At 43.2% G+C, this 16584-nt stretch overlaps 1 protein-coding gene across 1 annotated transcript in view; it reads left to right on the top strand.

Moving 5' to 3' along the window:
- The window catches only part of OSBPL5 (oxysterol binding protein like 5), a gene marked incomplete at its 5' end in the record, with an annotated part of 176445 nt that overhangs the window by 150490 nt on the left and 9371 nt on the right, over positions 1-16584 (top strand). The window contains 8 exons of the mRNA XM_084264162.1: positions 3523-3742; positions 7230-7414; positions 8872-8953; positions 9568-9666; positions 10557-10653; positions 11429-11527; positions 12689-12786; positions 15395-15484. Of these exons, the coding sequence (XP_084120288.1) occupies positions 3523-3742; positions 7230-7414; positions 8872-8953; positions 9568-9666; positions 10557-10653; positions 11429-11527; positions 12689-12786; positions 15395-15484 (970 nt within the window). The remainder of the gene's footprint in view (positions 1-3522; positions 3743-7229; positions 7415-8871; positions 8954-9567; positions 9667-10556; positions 10654-11428; positions 11528-12688; positions 12787-15394; positions 15485-16584) is intronic.

The raw sequence follows: 16584 nt of genomic DNA, 5'->3' as shown, positions 1-16584 counted from the left end.
CTGAGTCTGGGTCAAGCTGGGTGTTCGGTGTCTGGTCATCTGGACAGTACACTCTCCTTTCTGAATCCTACCGCTGGTTTTAATGTGTACCTGAACTTCCACCAGTGCTTAAAACCTATGGGAATTTGATGGCTGCAGGACAGAAGGACAACTTGCTGTAAAATGATAAAGGTATAAAGATCATTTAAACAAGGGAGAGTGCAAAAGCCAACTGTTCAAGTGCTGAGCAAAGGGGTTTTGGTTTGCCACTGACAGTGGCTGCCTCATAGGGATTCAATCATTCTAATTAAATGCATTCCCTACAGGGAATCTTACCAATTAAATTGGCACGCGGTTGTTAGGGGGCCAGTTAATTACATTTAACTCTATCTTCAAATTAGCCAAACTATTCTGTCAAGAAAAGAAAAAGACAACAGAGATGATGGATATTATAAGGAGAACAAAACCCAAGGGAGCTGGCAAAGGCAAATTTTCCATTGAGCCAAAGTGGCATTTGTCTGCTGGCTGCTTTGCTCCTTTCCTGCTGGGAAAGAAGTCAAGATTATACGGTGATTTTAAAGTCCATAAAGTAGCATAAAGTCCTTAGTAGCATATAGAAATGAGAGGGAGAGAACTGTGCAAGTGAATCAAGGGCTAAAGTACTGTGTAAATCTGTGGGTTTAGGCATGAAGCTTTTAGGGCACCAGGCACTATTCTTTTTAATATGAAGTTGTATTTCTTGTGGCTTCATGTCTTCATGCCTTATCTCCAGCAACACCAGTAATCTGGCTGGTTTGCTTGTTTGACAACAACCAAAGGTTGGGTTTTTTTGCTTTGTCTACAAGAGCCTTCACTGACTGAAATTTCCAGGAATAAAGCACTGGTCTAAGACAGCTCCAATATGCCGAAACATTAAACCAGCTGTGCAAAATGCCAAGTTATTCATGGCCATAGTGGAAATCCAGTGTTGACTTTTAGCATAGTCATTCTCTCCAAGCTTTTAAACTCTGGTCCAAAACCCATTGGAAGCCCTTGGGAAGTCTTTACATTGATTTTAGTTCAAACTCACAACGTGTATCATATGTATTCAGTGATGATTCTATTTGGAGGAGTAGAAGAGACTGGCTCCACTTCAACATCTCAAATGTGTGTCCTCAGAACGAGGAGCATGTTTTCCCTTTGGTTCCCTGGAGCAGCTCCTTGGCTCTGGGTGTGCTAAGTCTTGCCTTGTTTGTGACTGGCAGGTAATCAGTGCACAGTTGAGTGGGATTCCATGTGAATTTAATTCCCTCTTAGACTAAACATGAAACCTGTAAGAAATAATGGGGGAAAGAAGGCGGTGGAGTGGGGGAGGAGGGGGAGTGTGAAGCAGAGGAAGCTAAGAAAAGAGTCATTTGGTCCATGGAAAGTTCAAATATTTACCAAATGCGAGGCAGGTGGCACTGAAAAACACTTGCTGCTCTTACAAATGTGAAATAGAAACACATGCAACTTCTCAGGTATGAACCATAAGCCTTGCAATGAACTGTTCTTTCCAGCTTTTTTACCTCACAGAGAAAGCTTTCACCAGTAAGAGAGCATAGCAACTGCAGACCTACACTCACATTATTTAGCTGATCATTGAAAAATTAAGAAATAAATTATTTAAATGATCAGAAACTAATAGCTTCCTGGACCTTCCATCCTGGAAATATCTGTGCTAAGGAGTCATGGGATAATCTCTCTAGAGCCTCTCCTCCCCTTTTTTTTCCTTTACTGTCTTAAACTCATGCATGTGCCAGAGGATTTTGTTATTGGTCATTAACACTTGCTGGTGGCCAGCTAAAAATAGTAGTGATGTCCTGGCACTAGAATGATGAAGACACATAATGTCTAATGGCAAATTATTGGTGTTGGAATATAGTGGCCATTGACTCTCTGATTTATTATCGTGGGTTTTATTTTACAGTAAAATGGTAAATTTAAAACCCTTGTAGATTATATACACATAGACATCCATGCATATATATATATATGGATATGTACAAATGGAGTTAAAAGAAAGATTTTCTAAATGCACAGAAAGCTGTAGACAACACTTTGAAAAGAAGTCTGGAAACTGATCCTCCCTAGAAACCGAGCTGTGGCTGTCACAGTGTGGCTTGCTTGGCATGTTACAAATCATGAGCTTATTTCAGTGCATAGTTGGAAATGGAGATCTTCTGGAGCTGATGTCAGTTCTTCTGTGTTCTGACTCTTCTGTAGTGGGTTTTGTTGTTGTTGTTTGTTGTTTTTTAAATCTGGCTCTAACTAGCAATGCCTAAATATTTAAAAAAGGCGGGGCGAGGGGAGGTGGGGGGGAGAACAAAGGAGGGGAACTTTTAGCATTAGTCTGTAATCAAAATTGGAACATGCACAGAACAGCCTGAGGAAAGGCCCATCATAGAGAGATGACTTGCTTTGAGATGGAGATGGACTACAGGAAGCAACAAAACTCTTCAAGATTCAGGGCCTATTTAGATGGTCTGAAACTCCTTTAGCTGACATCTTTTCTTACTGCTCTGTCAAAGAGCAATTTTGCATGAGGACTTGGTTACAAAGCCTTCAGAGGAGGGTCAAGCTGAGAAGGTCAGCACCTGAGAGCTAGGCTAGGCCATGACAGAGGTGATCTGTGCGCAAAGACCATGTATGAGTAGGGAAAACTGAAGCCCCTGCTAAATATTGCTTGTAAAAACAGGCATTTAGTGGATGCTTTTCAGTGTCTGACCTCTGGCCCATCTAATCATATTTGCCATCTGTCATATGCACTGCATCTGGGTTCTTTTCAAATGGAGATGCTATAGGCTACTGAGAGATAATTTTGGGCTTTTTCCTCATTCTCTAAAGCCTGGATCATTGAACATAAAGCCTGTTACTCCTTCCACCCTTTCACTTGGATGCTGTTATAATCTGGGTGTTCTTCCTACATGTAATTTTCCAGTTCCATGCTTTCAGCTCTTCCACACAGCATTATTGGGGAAAAGCACATTCCCCAGGTTAGTTTGGGGTGGAAGGGGTGGGTGTAGAGCAGGGGGGTGTGAGAAAATACTTGCTTCTAGTGATTTTTAAATTTGTATTTTCATGTGTAGAGCTGGCTTAGGCCCACCATCTGCTGAGATTAAGAAGCAGTGGCAGTGTCCTATTTTCCCCATACGCTACAATCCACTGATTTGCTTCTGTAAAGGGAAAAGTCTGTCCTTATTGACCCCTCAGTTCTCCAATCAGCAGGGTACAGTTGTTAGCGTGTGCTCTGTGTCCCCCTGGCCGTGTCTGGGCTCCCACTGGCAATCCTGTGTAAGGGTGGGTAAGTGGAGCTCTGTGGAGCTCAACTGCAGTTTGTCAGGGTAATGTCGATAGGCAGTATGTCACTGTTTCCGTGGCAAAAAACATCCTATTTGGAAATTGAGTGTCTTACACTCCCCTGGGCTGCACACCCTGTTTTGAGTCCTGAGAGGTGTTTTTACCTTGTCTGAAAAAACTTCTTTGCAAATCAGATTGAAGCAACTAACGAACTGTGTGTTGCAGTCTGAATGAATCAGCCCTGGAGAACCACCACCATTTGGAAAATGATGCTTTTTCGGATAAGTCTGAAAGAGACAACGTGGAAGAGTCAGAGAATGAGACGCATGAGAACAGCCGGAAGACAAATGAAAGTGAGAGCGATCAGTCAGAAATCCATGGAGAGGTCTCTCCGGGCAGGAAAGGGACGACTTATATGGAACAAATCTATGAGGAATTTGGGGAGGTAAGAGAAAAAATTTGTTTTAACGACTGCCTGTTTCTATTAAATTGTCACTGTTCATAGCATTTGTCATTCTGCCTTTTAGATGCATGGCAGTTAAGAACCAGCTTTGTGAGTTCCAGTGTTTCACAGATAAAGCAATGCATGGCTTTCTGCTAAATTATCTAATAATTATGCATTATGAACAACAGCTTCGCTGCTGTGCTTTGGCGTGTTTCCAGCATCAGCAATTGCTTTAACCAGTTATTGCATTAAAGAGATGCATAGCATTGGCACGGTGCTTTGTGGAGCTGGTGGGAGGGGGAATTACTATTCTGGGCATGTGTCCTCGCCAATTAGGGTGCTCAGTCCTTGCATGATACAAAATACGATACTTTCCTTTTTTCATTATGCATGGAACATCCTTTTTGTGTGTCTTAATGGAGCATTTGAGCCACTTGATTTCTAAATGACAGTTTCTTGTAGGAAAGCCATTTCTCATGTCATTTAACAGCAGGAGGATATGTTTCTGTCCATTTAAGAGCCATTCTTAGCTGGATATTACTGAGACACCTCTGAGGAAGGCAGCAGTAGAGAGCTGGGAGAGTGGAGTGTGTTGAGTGAGAATCTGGGCAGGGAAGCAGAGAACCTCTGCAGTTCCTTCAGCCATTCCTCATAAGACTTGCTCTCAAGATGCTTCACCAGCCTCTTATGCTCCTCTTTCTTTGTTTTCTTGAAAGTGCTGAAGAAACAAATATAGTTAAATATATCCTAAATACACTCTTGTTTCACTGGGCGGTAGATTGAAACATTGAGACTGGTAAGGTGTCCCATCTGCAGATTCTATTACTCCTGTTCATTTCTCCACAGACTCCTTATAGCAGGGCAGTATACATGAGAGACCACAAAAGCACATCTCTGCCATACCACCTTGCAGAGGTGCAGAAGGAGTTCAGTTTTGCCTCCTCCTTTCCACAGCCCATGCACCCCTACGAGCAGCAGTTCATGGCCTGGAGCCATGAATGCAGGTAGCACATTTGCTGCCATTTCAGATGTCTGGGGTGAAGTACAAGCTCCAGCTGCAGAAATTGTGATTGAAAACAGCTGTTGCCTACAGAGACAAAAAAAACCCAAAACAAACCAATGCCTCTTTTGTGCATCTCTCCCCTCAAATCCCAACCCTAAACATGCAGCAAATAGTAACCAGGTCCAAACAGGGGACTTCGAATATAACTGAGCAACTAAGCAACAGCAAAATAAAGGCAAACTTAATTTCCATCAGCAGGTTATTCTGATATATATATGTCACCTTTTGCCATGTGACAAACTTGTCCTGGAAGTGTTGGTGGGGCGAGCTGGTACGTTGGTGTTTGAATGAGCCTTACCCGCAGCACTGATGCGTGTATGTGGGTGTGTGACAGTGAGAGAGATCTCTGCAGTTTTAGATTAAAATAATTTTGAAAAAACAGTACAAACCAAATGGAAATGACTAAATTTCTGCTGTAGAGTGACTCTTGGTGTAGCATAAAATCAGGGTAACCGCAGTGTGGCTGCCCAGGCAGAGGTAACATCCAACGGGCTTTCAAAAAGAATCACAGTGTAGCCTTGTCCACTAGGTGTTCTGATAGGTTTCTGTTGTTGGCCAAGAGATGGGGCTGGCATCAGCTGTGACACCCAGGTCGGACAGGTTGTTGAGTCTTATCCCACTCATGACAGTAATGTAAGGAAGAGTAGGTTGTATGTGAGGACATAGATTGCTATCAGCAATGGGCAGAGATGTATCAAGTTAAAAACATGCCAACCAGTAACATAACTGTCATCTGAAACTGCTGCCCCTCAGGCTGTGTGTACAGTTCTGATTTTGCAGGACAAGGGTCACAGGTGCAAACTATCGCTGCTGAATTTTCAGCTCAGCTTTGAGAGCTCATTTGATAGATGTGCAGGTATGTATGTGCTTGACAGGTGTGTGCTTGTGTCATCTCACGTTCCAGCTTTGCCTTGTTTGCAGTAAGAATGTGGAGGCAGAGACAAGTGTCAGAAGGACTTGCAAAAGTTGGTCTAGAATATAAAACTGACACCTCCTCAGTAGGTAGATTGATAGCAAAAAACCCTGGTTTTCCCAAGCTTTTAGTTTTAACAAGTTTTAAAAAGTTGTATTGAGGATGATGTGTTTTAGGGGAAAGCAAACCAGAAATGACTTGAAGTTATTCTCAACCTCCTGCACCTTCTTCTTCCCTTTTCATCCATCCCTTCTGCAGTGGTTCACTCTGGGTAACTTTGTACAGCATATTCAACATGGCATTAATTTATATTGCCAACACAACCTGGAAAAATAAAAATTCAGGCAGAACCATATGTATTGAAACCTCTGTCTGATGCTGTGGTATAACGTTCTTTAGTGGTTTCCATTTCATCTTGGAGGTTCAAGCTGTGCATTGCATCAGACTAGCACAAGAAGAATGGTATGGTAACAGAGAAGCAATGAAATGAAGAGAGCTTCTTTGTTCCTCAGTCTGAAATTGCTCTCAGCCTGCAAGCTGGACTTAGTCTGCTTCTGCATGAGTAGTAAAAGGGCTGATAGGGAGCTAAAAAGGTGGTGCTGAGATGCTCAGGTGTTCAAAATGAGTGTTTACTGATTTACACCACCTGCAAATTCTACTGGGATACGCTGTATCTATGCCCTTTTTCCTCATAGAAGTCTCTTGCCTAAAAACAGTAGAAAGCCTAAGTATTCTCTTGCATTGTTAAACTGTGATGCATTAAAATTACATTCATGTTTGAAAACTAAGTTTCGTTTTCTTTCTCCAGTGCCTTGAAAGGCCCATTCACCTCAGGCAGCCCCACTGAATGCAGAGGAACTAGAGAGTTATAACTGAAACCATAACATAATCCCTGGCTTTTTTTACTTACTTGCACGTCTGCTGCAAAGGGTACTGAGCAACACTGGGGGGTGCTGTAGTTTTTGTGCACACCCTTGTGCCTGGCAATGGGGTCTTTAACGTACATACACTGCCAGTTTATCTTATTTTAAACTTGCGGGACTGTTTCCATGCTTTGTTGGTAACTTGTTTATCTCCTAAAGTCTTCTACGTGTATAATAGTAAACCTTATGGTCTCTCACTTGCTGAGATTGGTACTGAGAGGAGCTTCTTGTATCCTTCCCACCAGGCTGCAGTGATGCAGTACCAGCCCTGGGCACGTCCACACCTCCTAAAGGGCCGCAGTACAGGTGTGTGGAGGCAGTGGCTCAGGAAGGAGCACAGCAGAGGTGTGCTCCCAGCTTCATGCCAGCTCTTACAGAGGCCCAGGGCTTTCTGTATCACTCACTTTAGTGCTTTGGGTATTCACTTCTCCTGCAGCAGACCTGATGTCTCTTTGCAGGGGTGTAGCTGAGCATTCACCCTTGTGCCAGGGCCAGGTATGCCTGAGTCAGCTGGAACCCTTCAGATAAATGCACCCACACAAAGTGGTTTTCCTGTTTCTACCCTGAATTTCCTTTCTCCCATTGTAGACAGGTGAGTCGTCTCAAACAGAAACTGTCTCTGAGGAGAACAAGAGCCTGATGTGGATCCTGTTGAAGCAGCTGCGGCCTGGCATGGACCTGTCACGGGTGGTGCTGCCCACCTTCATCCTGGAGCCACGCTCATTCCTTAACAAACTTTCTGATTACTACTACCATGCTGACCTGCTTTCCCAGTAAGCAGCGTGCAGAGCGTGCCTGGCGTGGACACTTCTGTCTGGGAATATGCATGATGGCATTAGCTTAGTGCTGGCTGGGGTGTGTTTATATGCTTGAAAAGGCTCCCAAATAATACCCAGGTCGCTGGAGTCAGTGTAAAACAAGCCAGGTGCCAGCTGCAGCGACCTTCTGAAGATGGGACTGCTGCTGGTGAGGGGCAAGGAAGCAAGGCACGCGGTTACACTTCTGACCCGACGGCCTTTGCAGAGGCACCTTTGCCAGCATTGGCTGGGACTGATGGGGATTCGGCTCCTGCCTTTGAGCATCTTACAACCGAGCTGTGCCACCTTCTGGTGTGCTCATGCACAGAGGGGAATAGGACAGGGAGCGAACAGCATTGTTAAGCACTTCTGCTCCCAAAAGCAATATAATGATATTGGTTTATCATTTTATAATATTATATAATAATTGGTTTATCATTATATAATATTATATAATAATATGATGTTGGTTGATAAACAAATAAGAAGCATCTTTTAACACTGTTGCTGAGAGGACCTGCTGGGAGCAGCAGAGTAGAAAATAGGAAATGTTGTGCTTGAAGATGGGACCAGCCTTCTCAATGAGATATGTGTGGTGTATTTTAAAACCAGTGTGTGCAATGTTCAAATAGCAGCACTAGTTACTCATGTTTACTTTGCTGCCTCTAGGTAATTTTAGAATTGTGGTATTTTCAAGTCTTGTCTGTGGTATTTGTGACTTCTGAAGTTAAGGAAATTGTTATCATACTAAGATCTAAGAAAAACCACAAGATGACTGGAGGTTTTGTTGAATAAACCTCTTCGTGGTATGGGTGGATTTTACAAGAACTTAATCCAGGTTGATTTTCAAATCTGACTAAATGGTTTGGAATACCAGGAGCTCTATTATTTATGTTTACTTCCCACTTCATCTTTGAGTGCAGAGGGGTTGGATGTGATGACCTCGAGAAATCCCTTCTAAGCTAAATTACTGTGTGAAACCTCAAAGCAGTGAAAGAGGCCATGTAACACATCAGCTTTAAAGATGTTTTAAGGAAGAGGGAAGCAAAGAGAAATACAGAAAAATAGAATTCTCTTTGATTTTGGTGGCATAAGTATTATTGTTTTTATAACTCACGCTGTACTCTTAGCTGTAACTAAATGCTAGCGTAAGTGGCCATCCCTGCCTGATACATTCCACAGATTTTATTAGGCTTTTGCTAGAGAACAAGGCAAGGGGTGCCATTTTTTAAGATTTTATGAGTCTTGTGTGATGTACATTACTAAAAGAAATTACTTCTGCTGGCAGACACCTTTTTCACTGGCAGCAGCACAGAAGTTCCTTCCCTCTAGTACTGGGGAAATACTGCTGAAATTAAAGCTGTTGTTATACTAGTATGACATGAGCACGATGTGTGAGCAGTGTAAAGAGCATTTTATGTTCTGTCCTGCAGGGCTGTCCTTGAAGATGATCCATACAGTCGAATGAAGCAAGTTTTGAGGTGGTATCTGTCCGGCTTCTATAAGAAGCCAAAGGTAAAAGAATGCATGAAGTTGGGGTTGTAATGGGCATTGAAATCTGCTGTGGGTTTATATTTCTTTATTGCCTTTCCTTTGACACTTTGCCTCTTCTATTGTACAGATGACTTTGATCATTATTTTTAAGACTGAAGTTGCATCAGAGTGGGTATTGAGTGCAAAATAGCGTTGGTCAGTCTCAGAGCCTTTGCACTTGTCAGTTAGAAGGCAGAACTAGTGATCAACAAATAGCAGGTCCTTGGATACAAGAATTTTCCCTTTGGAGAAACCAGCTCTCCTTTCTCTTTAGAGGCCTATTAGTACCACAGTGCAATGTTTCCACAACAGGATGCACCTGCATTCTGCAGCTAGTAGCAGGAATACTAAAATGTGATGGTTTTGAAAAGCTTTGATCAGACAGTATTGAAGATTAAGTTGGTGAGAATAGCAGACGAACCTGTGGCTCTGATTAAAATATTAATTAGGAAGATACATGCAACTGATTCTTCAATTTCAATGATTATGATTGATTGACAGCAGGGAGAAAAGTACTGTGCCAGTTTGTGGCCATCTCTGTAGAGCTGCATCACAAATCTTCATTTGTAGCAGGCTTTGATTGCTTTGTTTTTCAGGGAATTAAAAAGCCATACAACCCTATTCTGGGAGAGACGTTTCGCTGCTGTTGGTTTCACCCTCAGACAAACAGTCACACCTTTTACATTGCAGAACAGGTGAGCTGCTTTATTTGGATGCTCAGGGGTTGCTTGTTTACACCTCAGTGTATAGGAACATGCTCCTTATCTCCCCCCAGAAGAGGAACTCAGTAAATAGCCAGAGTGGCACATGGGGTGAACTAGCTGCTGATCTTTTTTGCTTTTTAGATTTAGAGAGACTTTGGGAGATTTGGGGAGATTTACTTATCCATGGGATTCTGCCCTACTGTCTTCTTATTGTTAACAAAAGTGGTTGGTGTTGCCTCTGTCAGAAGGGGCACAGAACACGTAACCAAATCCTATCTTTCTTTATTTCAAAACTCTCCATAGTGATTTTAACAGAAGTCAATTGAGGGCTTATTTCTATGTCTTTGGGGATAAATGAAGGGCAGAGCTCACATGTAAACTGGCCTGACAAAATTTAGTTTGAGATTTACAGTGTTAATAAAGGGATCTGAGGACCATGTGGACTTTGGTACAGGGACTCTCTGTTTCTCATACTTTTCTCTTTTTTTACTGTTTAATCAAAGACATTTTATTTTGTTTTGTTTTGTTTTTATTTCATTCTATGGAGGTTGCTCAGATGCTGCCAAAAACTTCTGCACTGTTACTTACTGTATTGAAAATCTAACAATGCACCTGTTAGCCTTAGGTACTCTCAAATGCACAAGGACAAGAAAATGCAGGGTGAGGGAGAAAGGTTACATATATAATATTCTCACATGTAATGTTCCCTCCTTTAATGTTGAGGTTAATGGTGCATCTGCCATATGAGCTGGGGACTTAGAGGATTCTGCTCGGTCCTGTGGACTCCTCTTTCCCTAGAGCATGTATAACACCTTGGGGGGTTCTGTAGGCACCCACCACTCTGTTTAGCCTGTAAATGGCCTGTGCCTTTTTTCTTCTAGGTCTCCCATCATCCGCCAGTGTCGGCTTTTCATGTCAGCAATAGGAAGGATGGATTCTGCATCACCGGCAGCATCCTAGCTAGGTCCAAGTTTTATGGTAAGGCATTAAGCCTGGGCATCTTCCAGGTAACCCACCTTACAGCTGTCTGATCATCCAAATAGGTTTTGCAAAAGTCTCTGTGTAATGTAACCATGTATCTACACTACTTCAGGCTCTGAAACAATGTTGCTATTTGAAATGGCTTTTTGTTTAGGCAAACACCTCTTAAGCCCCTTTTCAGGTAAATGTACTTACTGAAACACTTGAAAGTGTCCCTCTGGCAATTTTATTTGCTACTTGGAACCATACACAATCAGAAAAGTTGTGAGAAGGGAAGGACCTGAAAAACTTTCAAGCATTGGAACGGCTTTCTACACAGTGAGGGTGACAGAGCCCTGGGACAGGCTGCCCAGGGAGGTGGTGGAGTCTCCTTCTCTGGAGATATTCAAGACCCCTCTGGATGCCTATCTGTGCAATATGAGCCGGGGAGCTGCTTTGGCAGGGGGGTTGGACCCGATGATCTCTCGAGGTCCCTTCCAACCCCTACAGTTCTATGATTCTATGATCCCACTAGTGACTTGTTTAATCCACTGCCCTTTCTGCAGCAGGGGCTAAATGCCAGAGCAAGTATGAGCCGAAGGGCAGAGAGTTTATTAGAACTGCTTGCCTCCAGCAGTAAATGATTCGTGGGGTTCCCAGTTACTAACATTTCATCTCTCTTCTTTCATTAGCCACCTACATTTAAATGGAAATATCTTTCTGAAGTAGGATGAGTGACCAAGTATAAGATACCTTTTTTTAATATATTTGTATTTGTTCCTTTAAATTCTAGGTAACTCACTTTCTGCGCTGTTGGATGGGAAAGCAAAGCTTATGTTTCTAAACAGGGGGGAAGATTATACAATTACTATGCCATACGCCCACTGTAAAGGTAGGTTGGGACTGCTCAAATAGCAAATAAACAGAAAAAAACTATAATGCTGTCTTACTGATAAACTCTGCACTGGATGTCGTTGGAATTTGAACTCCTGTCACTGCAGGAACTGGTATTTCCAGTGCTCCACACATGAGTCATAGCGCTCAGCGGAAGACTGATAATCCTCACTGAAGTGTCTTTGATTTGTCTGTGCAGAGCTGAGAACAGAATTAGGCCCATCTAAGTTATTTTTAACACTATGTGGAAACAAAAAAATACTGCATATATGCAGCACGGATAAAGATGGAAAGAATAAGAGTACATTCGTAAGCTTCTGAGGATAAAAGGGTTTCTCATGTTAACACTGAAATTGTTGAATATATTTTTTGGCTTTTTGAGAATAAAGGATATTCCTGACTTCTTTTCTGACTTCTTTGGTACTCTAATCACGATGTTCCTCTGTCAATAAGCTGCCTCAATGAGGCTGATACCTGTTACCGTGTGGCTTTGCTCTGCTGAGCTGAATGTGCACGGAGGCCAAAGGAAGTGACACGATCACTCCTGCAGCAGTTTAACCCAATTTTGGCTTTTGAATACTTTTTTATTTTGGCATGTTGACCTCCAAGTTAATGTTTATGGAGAGTCTTACTACCCAAACCCAGTATCTTCTGTATGTAGATCATGCCCTCTGAGAACTTCCGTCTTGTTTGTTTGTTTGGGTTTTTTTGCAAATGACCTGTTCAAAAAATGGTGAGCCTGTGTAAAATGGAGTCCCTTCTGAGACTGGCAGTCTCACAGACTGCTGAATCCTGCTACAGCTCCTCTCTACCACATCCACCCTGTCAGAAGTGACCCACTAAGCACTAGTAGAAATGAAGTTGCTGGGTACAACTTCCCTTACTTTACCTTTCCCGCTTCTAGCTTGCCACAGATGCACTCTCAGCAGCTGTGAGTCAAGCTGTTCCTAGCTGATGTAGTAAATGGGAACTATGGATGCAGGAGGATCCCTGATGCTTATGGTGAAGAGCCATTTCTTAGAAGTTTGGTTTCTGTCTTTTCAAAACTTTAAGCCAAGCAGGGAATTTCACAGCATGTCAGTGAGAGCCACTTTGCTTTGAGAAAGCAGCTCGCTTCTGCTGGGGCCTCTCTTAAGAGAGCCTCTTTTTTCCCTTTCAGGACTTTTATATGGTACCATGACAATGGAGCTTGGAGGGAAAGTTACCATCAACTGTGAGAAAACCAACCACAGGGCAGAACTGGAATTCAAGCTAAAGGTAAGAGACGTGACCCCATTTTGAATGGGTCTCAGGTTTGCCCCACACTCCAGGCAAGGTTTGACCATACACACCAGATCTTTTGTGTACCAGCAATGTATGCAATCACCACGGAGTGGCCTACCAGGAGGGCAGGCATCAACCTGTGGTCAGTTTTGCCTGGTGCAAAACTGATATGAACTCAGGAAGCCTGAGGTTTACACAGGACTTGTTTACTGCCAGCCAGCTGGCTACTGGCCAAGTTCTCTTTGCAGTGTCTGGCGAGGACGGTGTGGCTTCTGTTCAGGAAGGTACAGTTATCTTATTACACAGGGTAACGTCATAAGTATATGTAAAATCTCCATTTATAGGACATGAAATTACAGAAGTTTTTATCTGGTGATAGTTCACAATTTAATGAACAAAAGAAACAGATTCTCCTGTAAACTTTTTTAACTTTTTTTCACTAGAGTCTGTATTTCAGCATTTAACATAACAGGTATCTGTGATTGAACAGTTTGACAAATGAAGAAATTAAGACAGTTAAAAGATAATTCAGAAGGTTACAGAGGTTGGAAGGGTTTAGCTCTGCTAAACTTAAGGGCATCACCTTTACAGCACAGTACATCACCACTGAAATTGTGTTTAGCAGGGAAAAGCAGATTCTCAATTTAGCAGAACTGCAGCAGAAAGTAGAACAAATTGTAACGTGCAGCAAGAAAAACTGATAAAGACACTAAAAATGCATGGTCTAACACGGATTCAGAAGTATGAAATCCATTATATGTTGAGCTACAGTTTATTTCTGTACAAACATTTCATGAACTTTAAAAGGCTACTGCTATCAGAAAGGTTGCTCCTAATTTTTCAGCCAGGTTTACAACTACTTTGAGGCAAGTTAAGATGTGGGTCTTCAGTGTAGCCCTCCAGTAGCCATCACATGCGTACTCTTACCTCCTGGGTATTTTAACAGACTGTACCTTGTGTTTCTCAAGACTACAGGACCTTGTTTTGATGGTAGTGTAAAAGCCCCTTTTCAGGCAGATAATCTTGAGTGGCAGTCACACTGATAAGCCACACTGCCATCACCTCACAGTGGTATGTTTCTGTAGCTATTCCCTCCCCTGGAACACCTGGTGATGCAAGTTTGTGTTATGTGGATAAAATGGAGACATCTTTGAGCATTCCCATAGTTATATGTGTTACAGGTTGGAAAGGAAATCAATGATATATAGCCTTTTTTTGTAGTTAACTTGCTTTTTAAGGAGCATCATTTCTCTTCTGTTCCAACAAACAATTTCTTGCCTGGGTATAAAATGAAGAATGGAGAACTGAGAGCCTGCAGGACTCTGGAGTTGCAGCCTTAGCCAGCATGAATGTGAGAGATTACTGCAGTTAAGGGAGTCTTTCACAGGCTCCGTTTTTCTGGGGGCAGTAATAATTTTCTGTCGTTACAAAATGAACTGTAGCCCCAAGTACTCCTTTGACAGTTGCATATCCTTGTCTTTAGACACGCAGGCAGCTGCGTGGATCTCGGCTCTCAGCCGGGGAAAACCACGACAGTCTGTTCCTCCCATAGGCCTGATGCACGGTGTCAAGGCCAGTGGAGTATTTCCCTGACCTCAGTCAGTGTCATCTCAAAACCTGCAAACACAGAGCTTAAAACTCAGATGCTTCTTTTCTGGCTTGAAAACAATACACTCGTCCAAACATGACTCTGTCTCTGGGGCTTACTTGCATCCTCTGCTTTGAGTATTTCTTAGTCCCCTCCTTTAGTAGAATTGTGAACTCTATAACTTTGTATTAATTAGGGTATGTATCAGTTCTCTGCTGGATTACATACACTGATTCTTGAGATACTTATGATTTCCTTTTCCATGGGTGTTCTGGGATGTTTGGGGTTATATTGTTATGTAAGAAAGAAAAAAAAAAACAACCAAAAAAGCTGCTTTCTGCGTAAACCTTATTGGCAAGTAGCTGCTAAAACATGTGAAGAAATGTGTGGTATTAATGGAAGGGCTGGTTGCTCTATCTGCTGTTTCCTGTATTTAGCACGCAGGAGGGTGAAGTGAATTTTCCATTGTTCAAAGAACCTTTTTCTTGACTCTGGAAATACCCTTTTTTTTTTTTTTTGTTTGATGCTGCTGAGAGCCTCTTCATGCTGGAGACTCCATGCAGATGCAGGCATCAGCAGCAGTGCCACGCTGCTGTTGCTGTCCCCTAAGCAGACCCCAGCTGTGTAGTGCAGCTCCTTTTCTTTGGACAAGGTTGCAAGTACAAGGGTGCAAACTGTAAAGTGATTCTGGACACAGAATCACATTTGCCACACATGCTTATCCTGATGCCTAGCTGACAATTTGCAGTGGTGGCGGGGCTGAATGTTGATGTGCCCGAGGGCTTTACCTCCCTGCCTGCAGCTGCTGCAGTGATTTGGGAACTGCAAACAAAAGGGGGCAGGCACAATGCTAGACAATCAAAATCCATGTTAGAATTCATTCTGCCTTTCGCAAGAAATAGTGGAAACCAAGCAGGTTGTGCTTCCCTTCCCTCCTGCTGCGTCACTGTGCCTGGCACTCTGCCAGTTCTCACCAGACTGATCATATTTTCTGTTTCTCTTCTCCCCTGACAGCCCTTCTTCGGTGGCAACGCAAGCATTAATCAAATCTCTGGGAAGATTAAATCGGGAGAAGAAGTGTTAGCAACTCTCAGTGGACACTGGGTAACGTGCAATAAGCGAAGCTGCTGGCAGTTTAAGTGTGCGTGGGAGGACTGGCCGCCCTTGGCAGGCTCCCTGCTTGGAGCCAGGGCTGTGTAGGGCCTTTCCCGCCATCCCCTGGGAGTGCAGGCCAGCAGAGCTTTCCAGGCCACACCTCTCAAGGTCATTTACCCTTCCCTAGTCCCATCTACCTGCAGCATGAGTAACACTTGCACTCCCAGAGCCTGGGCCAAAGGTGGGACCGGTGAAGGGCATTTCCATGGAAGCCAGTGGCTCTGTATTTAGCATCCCAGGCTTAGGACAGGCCCTTATGGCAGGAGGCATAGTGTGTCTTATGTGTGATTGTGAAGATCACAAGGCTTCCTTTCATCTTGTGTGTAATGCTTCCCCAGCTATGGCAGTATCAGAGAAGAACTTCATAGGGGGTTAAATCCATTATTTTCACAGCAGACCTTTATGGTAGAAGATGGTTATTCCTATGGTGATGAGATGAAGGACCAAGGGACAGATTCTGCAAGGGTCTGTCTGTTTGGGCAGCTCAGAACAGTCAGCAGAGCAGCTAAGCACCTTTGCACACCTGATATCCACAAGTGAATCACTCAAAGGCATCCTCAAGCCAAAATCCAGCAGTGAAGCCTGTAGACTAGAGTTTTGGTTGAGAACTCCTGGTAACTGAGGCAAATGCAGTGAGCCCTGGATTTGGGCTGGACACTACATTTGGATACCTATATCTTCCTTATTGTTGATCTGTGCCCCCTTTCCAGTCCGTAGAAATTTTCACTCCCGAGACAAGATTTGTCTCATCCTAAAGGAGATATTTAGAGCAGGTCAGGTGAAATGTGCCTGGGTAAAGCCCCTGCTATAGAGAGGCCCTAACCATAGTGTAGCCTTTGGTATTGGACTCCTCCCCACAGGCAGTCGGTCTTTTTACATGAGAAGCTAATGGCCATTTCAAAATCAGGAGATTTGCCCTTTCTCTCTGTATACAAGGAGGTTTGCTCCCTGTGCCTGGGTTTTCATCTCCCTTTCCTGCAGGATGAGCCTTGGCAATTGAGATTGTGCTGGACTGTGGTGTAGCTTGTCTGAGGAGGGTTCTGCAAACA

This window comes from Gallinula chloropus, assembly GCF_964237585.1.
Source record: "Gallinula chloropus genome assembly, chromosome: 4".
Lineage (NCBI taxonomy): Eukaryota > Metazoa > Chordata > Aves > Gruiformes > Rallidae > Gallinula > Gallinula chloropus.
The sequence above is the reverse complement of the archived record's forward strand: the minus strand, read 5'-3'. Positions and strand labels throughout refer to the sequence as shown.